General features: G+C 38.0%; 1 protein-coding gene across 1 annotated transcript in view; it reads left to right on the top strand.

Annotated features, from left to right (window-relative positions):
* The first annotated feature begins 281 nt into the window (after positions 1-281).
* The window catches only part of C7 (complement C7), a 66,234-nt gene continuing 56,592 nt past the window's right edge, over positions 282-9,923 (top strand). Inside the window, 3 exon segments of the mRNA XM_043978051.1 lie at positions 282-498; positions 2,564-2,616; positions 6,371-6,446. Coding sequence (XP_043833986.1) covers positions 493-498; positions 2,564-2,616; positions 6,371-6,446 — 135 coding nt within the window. The 5' untranslated portion in view covers positions 282-492.

Below are 9,923 nucleotides of genomic sequence, written 5' to 3'. Positions count from 1 at the left end.
ATATCAAACTCTGCTGTTATAATACCCTTTAAGCACATATGCCATTTAGCAGCTTTTCTCCATGGAAGGGAGAGGAGACTCATCCCTTGGCTTACATGACATTTCCTCCCTTGGAAAGTACTTAAAAGTACATGAATGAGAATGCTCATTGCCCTTCCTGATCAACAAATACCATTTCTCAGAATAACTGTTCCAGGCAGCCCCAGCTGGCTGCAGCCAAGACTTGTTTAAAGGATAAGATGTATCTGGCTTTAAGACATGGGATCAGTGCAAGGGCAGACTATGTCTCTGGAGAATCCAGATGGGTTAAGAGTTAAAGTCCTCAGGATCATTCACTTTATATGTGAGTGAGTGCTAAGTAAAACAACAGCCAGGCAGAGACAGTGAAGGAGGCAGACTGGCTGACTCTTTCTTGCTCTTGAGTAGTCCCAACTTGACTCTCCCTGGAGGTGAATCCCTTCTCTGCAGATGCTGTGAGTGTTTTTTCCAAACATGAAGGTAAGATATGCATGCCTTTTATTTGTGCCAATGAAATAATCCTTAATGGGAAACTATTTAGCTGAAAGAACAGGAAAGGCATACCTGGTCGGCTATAGGTTGGGCTAGATGACCTCTGGAGTCACTTCCAACTCTGAGAATCTATGAAAAGAGAGAGGAAGGAAATATGGGCTGGTGACTACCAAGAGTGATTTAAAAATCATTAGTACTTTGAAAGACTTGGGAACTCTGATCAAGGCACTGACTCACGAGGATTCTAGAGGACTGATGAAGTAATAAGCAACCCACCTACTGCCCAAGTGGTGAGGGACATGACATGCAGAATGAGCATGCCTAGTGTAGGAATTAGTTTTGCTTGATTATGTATATTTATTACAGGGACTTCCCCCTTTTTCTATTCTTCCTATGAGGATGATAGGAGGGAAAAATAGAATAGAAATAAGGTATTACAAAAGAAAAAAGAAGGAAAAGAGGGTGATCGGCATCTTTTTAGGACTATGCATATATAAGAGGATAAAAGGAAGGCCAGAGAGAATCACAGAGTAGTAAGACAGCTTTGAAAGTTACTTGTTGAAGGGGGCAGCTAGGTGGTGAAGTGGATAAAGCACCAGCCCTGGATTCAGGAGGACCTGAATTCAAATCTGGCCTCAGACACTTGACACCAGCTATGTGACCCTGGGCAAGTCACTTAACACTCATTGCCCCACAAAAAAGTTACATGTTGAGTTTATTTTTATAAATATATATTTAAAAGAAAAGTAAGCTATATAAAGATCCACAGTTTTATATGAATCCTCTTCTTCTGTTATACTGTGTATACAGAAACGCCCATTTTATTTGGTGTTTAAGTTCAGAATAAAAAACACCATTAATGTTACTGAACCTACTTCAGTTAGGTAGATAAATTTAAATATCCCTCTGAAGAGAATTCCCTGTAAACTATAAGTTCCTTGAAGGCAGGGACTTTTTTTTTGTATTTCTAGGACTTAACATAGTTTATGGCACCTAGAAAGTATGAATAATGGTTGTTGATTGAATGTATGAGTGACTTAATGAATTCAGGTCTGAACATGTTAGGAACTGAAATAGAGGCAATATTTAGGAAACTGAAATGAATCAGATTCAGACTCACACTTCAAAGATTTCATCCTTATAGGTATTCCCTTGTCAATGTTGAATTAGATAATTTTCATTTCCACAATAGAAAGTGTTATGAAGGGGCAGCTAGGTGGTGCAGTGGATGAAACAGCAGCCCTGGATTCAGGAAGACCTGAGTTCAAATCCGGCCTCAAACTCTTGACACTAGCTGTATGACCCTGGATAAGTCACTTAACCCTCATTCCCCCCGCCCCAAACAAAACAAAACAAAAAACAAAAACAAAAGTGTTATGGATTGCTGTGGCCAATATCTATCTATCCATCCATCCTTATTATATGCTATATAATAAATAAGTATATGAGAACACATATTGTTGGTTGTTGTTCAGTCTTTTCAGTTGTCTTAGTCTTCATGATCCCATTTGGGGTTTTCTTGGCAAAGATATTTCAGTGGTTTGCCACTTCCTTCTTCAGCTCATTTTACAGATGAGGAAATGAGGCAAACAGGGTTAAGTGACCACCCACCTAGTAAGTGTTTGAGGTCAGATTTGAACTCAGGAAGATGAATCTTCCTGACTTCAAGCCTGGCACTTTAACCACTGTACCACCTAGCTGACCCCAAGATAACATGTAAAAATGAGCTAAAAAGCTGAGATTAGGAGGGAGAGAAGGTACCAGCTGGGATGTGACCAGGAAGTCCCAATAGTTGTAAGCATAGGTAGGAGGAGAATGAAACATGGCTGCCCTGAATCTGTCCCCAAAATGGAGGCCACAGGAGGAACTCATGAGTGAGGTCCAACGGCCGGCATGGCAGATGCCCCAGAGTGAGAAGGCCCTGAGAGAGTTTGGACTCTGCCATGATAGTTTTGGAATGGAGGTTTTAGCTTTGGGGAAGTTGCAGGTGGTTACAGAAAATGGATGAAATAAAAGATAACATGAAGCCCTTTTCCTGTTTTGTTTTTTGCAGGTGTTAATGTTCATTTTGGTGTTGTTTATGGAAAGTTTTCAAGCTTATTCCAGGTGAGAATTTGGAAAGAGGGTACAAAAAAGGTATTTGAAGAAAATTCCTTTAATTGTACTTTGTATAGTCTATACTTTATGTTTTATCCTAGCTATGGCCTTCTTCCCTGCATGCCTTCTTCTTCATTTCTAGAGAAGCTAATGGAAAAAACCCAACCAAAACAAATCAGTAGGAGAGGAAACTGGAGACTGAACAAACATCAGTCACTCTTAACTTGGCTCAATTATGTGGCTTAGTGAAGAATTTGATCTTTAAATTCCATCCACTGAGAAATCTTTTAGATGTTGAACAATTGAGTTTTGCCAGAAAGTAGATTTAAATGTCTGTGAGACCCAGAAAAATATAATCTACCTGTAAGCTTTTGCTACTTTATCTGTCTACCTAATTGTGCATGACTAGAACTTCTGTTTCCTTTTGGGGAACAAGAACCCAATAACAGCAAGTCCCCTTCATTTTGAGGAGCAATAAGAAACTTATAAAAGTGCTTGGACTCTCCAGTAATAGGAACTTTATCAGAGATATTGCAGAGTTTAACACACATATGTTTGTGTGTATATACATATATATGTATATGTATATCTATATATATGTTTGTGTATATATCTATATAGTTTACTAGGGCCGCAAGAAAAATATTGATTACGCAAATATACTGATGGTTCCTAGGAACTATAGAGTTTTACCTCATAGTGATACATCCAAGATCAATCCTTCCCAGGGTCCATCCCCACCTTATTAACTTTATATTGTCCTGGAAATCATGGGTCCTGGTTCCATTATTTGCTTGATGAGAGCCTAATGTAGGCACTTTCTTTTAATCTTTTTAAAGTAGCAATAATACACTGATGATTTCTCGTGACTATATTGCCCATAGTAGGACTTAAAAAGCTATTGTTCAAAAGATGGATTTAATATAATTATTTATATACACATGCTTAATTCTGGATAACTTTGTGACTTTTTTCTATGGCAGATTTTTGTCTCAGGTTGGCTTTTCCTTGTTACCCAGCAAACCCCTGAACTGTCATTCCCTTGCTACTACATGTGTTAAGTTGGACAAGTTGTTAAAATCCTAGAGCTTTAAGGGGTCTAAGTCAGAGATGTCAAGCATTAGCATGCAGTATGCAGTGGGAAACATTCTGGGGTGTGTGTGTGTGTGTGTGTGTGTGTGTGTGTGTGTATGTGTGAACCAGATTAAAATGGAATTGGGAAATATTTAACAAAATAGATAATAATACAATAGAATGTAGATGATAATATGTGGTTTTCTAAGTTGATATCCAGCCCACAGGGATTTCTTATATACAGTTTAGTGACCTCTTTCTATTTGTTCTTAAACCATAGGTTTAAGTAAATATTCAGTCCATCTTTCTCATTTTAAATATAGCCCTGACTTTGGCTACCCATACAAAGGGCAGAGAGACACAAGGGAGAGGAACTAGTCCACTGAACCTTCTTCTACATGGATTTTCAAGTTCCTCCTAAGTTTTCCTAATTTGGGAAGCAGGCTGGTGGGAAGACCTTATAGTAACTGTCCCTGGTACCCGTTCTTCAGTATCTCCCATGAGACTTCCTCCTTTCCATCAATCTATTTGCCATATCAAGATCAAGGGCAAAAGCTGAAAATCCATCAGGTCACTTCCCTCCCCTAACTCTCTTTGCTTTTTTTGACTTTGGCCAAATATGAGATTACATACAGATGAGAAAACTGAACAGTAAGTGTTAAGTGTCTGAGGCCGGATTTGAACTCAGGTACTCCTGACTCCAGGGCCGGTGCTCTATCCACTGCGCCACCTAACTGCCCCCTCACCTTATATATTCTAATTAGCTTTATTGCTACAAGTGAAGATTCTTAACCCTGGAGTTAATCACACATTATAGGACCCCTTTCTAACACTTTTAGATAATTTAAAAGGAAGGTCTAGGGTAGTCATGAAGAAGCAAAGAATGAAGAGAAACAATACAAAAAAGTATTAGACAGCCTGAGGAGTGCATATGAAGAGGAAAGAAGGAATTACTTGAGTGTTCAGAGCCCCATCCCTCTTGTCAGGAGATTTGTCTGTTCAGGGATGGGGGAATACCTTTACTCAGTATCATCCTTTTCCCTTTTCCTTCATCCTCACTTCAGCTTTAACTAATCATTGTTTGAGGGAAGAGAAACCCTAAGCTTTAAACTCAGGGCAGCCAATCATAATCATTTACCTGTTCCCATATACCCTGGCCTATGGTTCAAGTTATAGAAGGATATATTCATATACAGAGGGGATCAGGCTTAATTTAATTGAATTCACATATAGTGCATGTTAAATACCTTTTACATTCAAAACATTGTGCCAGGAGCTGGTGATCTAAAGATAGATGCCATACTTGTGCTCAGAAAACTTACAATCTATACAATGTTCGCAGAAGCAACAACAGACCTTAAAGAAGATTTCCATTAAAGTGATTTTGCCAACTCCAGTGGTCTTTCCTTTCCTTTCCTTTTTCCTTTTTTATTTTTTGGTGAGGCAATGAGGGTTAAGTAATTTGTCCAGGGTCACATTGCTAGTAAGTGTCAAGTGTTTGAGGCCAGATTTGGACTCAGGTCCTCCTGAATCCAGGGCCAGTGCTTTATCCACTGTGCCACCTAGCTGCCCCACCAGTGGTCTTTTTTTAATCTTTATCAATTGTTTGATAATGTTGGTCGCCTTCTCTTCCTGGATGCTCTCTTCTTTCTAGCTTTTCAACACACTATTCTCTCCTGATCTTCCTCTTATCCAATTGCTCCTTAATCTTTTGTTGGATTTTAATCCATGTCATTCCTACTCATTTTGCATGTCCCCCAAGGTGCCACCCTGAGCTCCCTTCTCTTCTACTTCTATAGTCTCTCACTTGATGATTTCATCAGCTTCCATGGATTGAATGGTCATCTCTATGTAGATGATTACCAGATTGATCTATCATCTATCTCTCTCTCTCTCTATCTGCATATATATGTAGATAGATTTTATATCTATATCTATATATAGATATAAATATAGATATATCCAGTACTAATCTCTCTCCTGAGATCCAGTCCTGAATCACTAATTTCTTTTGGGCATCTCAAGCCAGAAGACCTGTAGGCATCTCAAACTCATCAGTGAATGCTACACATATATAAGGGGGTAAATATTTTAATAAAGATAAAAATACTTAATAAATGTGGCAATCTGGCCATTGCAATTTTCAAATACTGTCCATAAGTAACTATGAACTATAAGAATAGTCATAGGTATCTTTTCCAGTATTTGTACACTTTTTCATGAACAGAGGGAACATTTCAAAAAGAGTTTCTTTTCTTATCATAATCTTTCCTTATCACAACCACTCCTTCTTCCCCTATTTCCCCAGCCTTCTCCAGTTCAATATAGTGAAATTTTAGATCTTCTTTTCTTTATAACTTCTCCTATATTCTAGAGATATCTCAGATAATCTATCCATTGTTTTTCCCAAAAGTTTTGCATTCCCCAAACTAGGGCATGTCTGAACTAGGAATCAGGACATGGGTTTGAGTCCTAGCTCTTCCACTAATTAGCTCTGTGACCTTGGTGAAGTCATTCATTCACTTTGTGCTTTAGTTTCCTCATCTGTATAAAGGGGTTGGACTAGAAGACCATAAAGTTTCCATTTAGGTCTGAGATTTTATGCCTAAGTTCTATGTTAATTAAGAATGCTCAATGACAATTCTTTCCTTTCCATTAATTTTGTAATCGATGATTGTATACATGGCAGTCCTTTCCAAGAGGTTAATTGCCTTTGGCATCCCTATGGTTCCTGGTCAGAATGTGATGGCTGCACAAAGACTCAGGTAGGACGTCATCATGTTTTTATTTATACATGTATAGAATGCCACTTGTGGAAATTAGGTCAGGCAGCATTAATTTTTAAATTCTTTGTGTTTTTTTTACTTTCCTGGCAATAATGTTTTTTTGTTAGGAACACTAGCAGATGTTAACTTTGAGGGCAGCTGAACATGCTGAATTGTGTTCCTTTTACATGTCTGTTGTAAGGACTTCTTTTCTTTCTTTCTTTCTTTTTTTGATAAAAGACATTTTTATTTAAAGTTTTGAGTTTCAAATTTTATCTCTTTGTCCCTCTTTCCCCTCCCTCCTCTCTTAGGCAGTAAGCAATCAGATATGTTATACATGTGCAATTATGTAAAATATTACCATGTTTTAAAGACTTCTTATGATGGAGATTAGAGGGAGCCAATGTGCAAAGAGGGATCATGGAAGATCCCTTTCAATTTTTAGTAATATTAAGGAATAGGGAGATCATGAAAAAATCAATTAATGGTTGGCCAATTTGAAATTTACATCTTTTTTTCTTTCTCTTTTACTTTCTAATGGAGATATGCTGTTTTCTTGTCAACACTGAAATAACCAAAAGGCCAGTAATGAAGCAAAGGGCATGGGCATTTCACAAACTAGATAATCAATGCCTAAGTAATTTAGAATTGATTGTAGGAGCTATCTTCCCTGTTTTCTTGCTCTCATTGAACTGGAAAAGGAATTTAATATACATGTAGATGAGAGAGGGGAGCTCTGGGAATTAATTTCAGACTTTTTAATCAGCTCTTGGGTCAGTGGCTGGAAATAATATTGAGAAATGTGTTACATCATCTTATAAATTTTCAGTGAGAAGAAGCCTGACTGAAGAATATTGTCAGGATGTCAAAATTGGAGTCCATCTTGAGATTGCAGAATGCTTTTCAAGGCTATTAAAATTTTTCATTTTAAAAGACAGTACAATTAACATTATGCTCATAATCACCATCATGATCATCTTGATCATCATTATATGATTGTGTTGTACAAAGAGCAAGAAAAATGGCTTCAGAGTCTGACTTCTAGAAGTATAGAATTGAAGACAAACACAGACAGCAGTGAGTTGGATTAAATGATGACCACTGAGGTGTCTCCTAACTTTAAAATTCAATGGTTCTTTGACTGAAATCAGGCAAATGAAATACAGAGTCATATGGGACACTGAAAATAAAATAAAAACCACATTTGAATATTTATAGTCACAAAAAAGATTGAGTAGGAAACTAAAATCAGGACCTAGAGGGCTTCTTGGATGTCAAAAATGATTTCTTTTGACAATCAACAGAGGGAAGGCACTAGCATTAAGGGGGATGGGCAAGGTTTCTTGTAGAAGGAGGGGACTTTAACTGAGACTTGAAAGAAGCCAGAAGGAGGTGGAGATAAGGAGGTAGAGTGCCAGGCATGGGAGGGACAGCCAGTGAGATACATGGAGTTGGGAGATGTGGTGTCTTGTGTGAGTAACAACAAGGAGGCCAGTGTCTTTGGATTGCAGGATATATCGTGTGAGAGTGTCGGGTAGAGGAATAAGGTATAAGAAGACTAGAAGAGTAGGAGGGGGCAAGGTTATAAAGGGCTTTTTTGTGTGGGGCAGTGAGGGTTAAGTGACTTGCCCAGGGTCACACAGCTAGTAAGTGTCAAGAGTCTGAGGCTGCATTTGAACTCAGGTCCTCCTGAATTCAGGGCTAGAGCTTTATCCACTGCACCACCTAGCTGCCTCCTATAAAGGGCTTTGAATGATTAACAGAGAATTTTACAGTTGATATTGAAGGTAATTGGAAGCTACTTGAGTTTTTTGAATTAGTGGTCAGGGAGGGTGATGTAGCTAGACTTGTGCTTTAGGAAGATCACTTTGGCAGCTTAGTGAAGTGAATTGTAGTGGGAAGAGACTAGAGGCAGAGAGGCTAACCATCAAGTTATTGCAATAGTACAGGTGTGAGTTGATAAGGGCCTGCACAGGGTGGTGGCCATGAGAATGGAGAAAAAGAGATGTTATGAAAATAGAAATTAAGAGACCTGGCAACACATTGGATATGTAAGATGAGTGCCATTGAGGACTTGAAGATGATGACACTGAGATTTTGAGTCCAAGTGATTGGGAAGATGGTGGTACCTTCTACAGTAATGGGAAACTTATGAAAAGGGGAGGAAAGTTAAGGAATTCAGTGTTGGACATTTTGTATTTGAGATGTTTATGGGGGGCAGCTAGGTGGCGCAGTGGGTAAAGCAACCGCCCTGGATTCAGGAGGACCTGAGCTCAAATCTGGTCTCAGACACTTGACACTTACTAGCTGTAAGACCCTGGTCAAGTCACTTAAATTTTCTCAATCTTAGCTCATCTGTGAAATAGAGATAATAATAGCATCTACTTTATAGGGTCAAAGTTTACTTGGCCATTGGGAAGAAGGGGACACGAGAAACTTTTCTTTTTTCTTTAAAGTATTAGATCCTTGCTATTCTGCCAATGAGGATTAACAACTATTTTGCCCAATTATTATCAAGATTTAGGTGAGAGGTTCTTGCATTGGCCTGATAGGGCTACATTTAATTTTAAAGCCTAATAATGTGTTTTTTTAAAAAAACATCTTGCAACTAACATATTTCCTATTTATACTACTGGATTGGCTTTTTTTGTCTTTAAAAATTCATCTCAGCAGCTTTAATTTTGTTTATCACTTTATCTTTGGGTTATACTTTCTACCTTCTCTTCTGTTTTGTACAGGCATACCTTATTTTATTACACTTGGTTTTATTGCACTTTCAGATATTGTGTGTGGGTTTTTTTATTTTTAAACACATTGAAGGTTTATGGCAACCCTGCTTTGAACAAGTTTATTGGTGGCATTTTTCCAACAGCATTTGTTCACATTGTGTTTCTGTGTCACGTTTTGGTAATTCTTGCAATATTTCAAACCTTGTCATTATTATTATATTTGTTATGGTAATCTGTGATCAGCAATCTTTGATGTTACTATTGTTATTGTTTTGGGGTGCCACAAACTATGTCCATATAAGATGGAGAACTTAACTGACAATTGTGTTTCCTGACTGCTCTACTGACCTGTTTTCCTTAGATTTCCCTGTTCCCCAAAATACAACAATATCGAAATTAGGCTGATTAATAACCCTGCAATGACCTTTAAGTGTTCAAGTGAAAGGAAGAGTTAACTGATGTGGCAAACTTCATTGTCGTCTTATTTTAAGAAATTGCCACAGACATCCCAACCTTCAGCAATTACTGCCCTGATTAGTCAGAAGCCATCAACACTAAGGCAAGACCCTCCACCAGCAAAAAAATTATGACTTGCTACAGGCTCAGATTTTTTAGCAATAAAATATTTTAAACTTAAGGGATGTACTTTGGGTTTTTTAGACATAATACTTGCACACTTAATAGACTATAGTAGTGTAAACATAACTTTTATAGGCTCTGGGAAAAAAAATCGTGACTCACTGTATTG

This window comes from Dromiciops gliroides, chromosome 1 (genome assembly GCF_019393635.1).
Source record: "Dromiciops gliroides isolate mDroGli1 chromosome 1, mDroGli1.pri, whole genome shotgun sequence".
NCBI lineage: Eukaryota > Metazoa > Chordata > Mammalia > Microbiotheria > Microbiotheriidae > Dromiciops > Dromiciops gliroides.
Note: the sequence above shows the minus strand (reverse complement) of the source record. Positions and strands in the feature narration are given on the sequence as shown.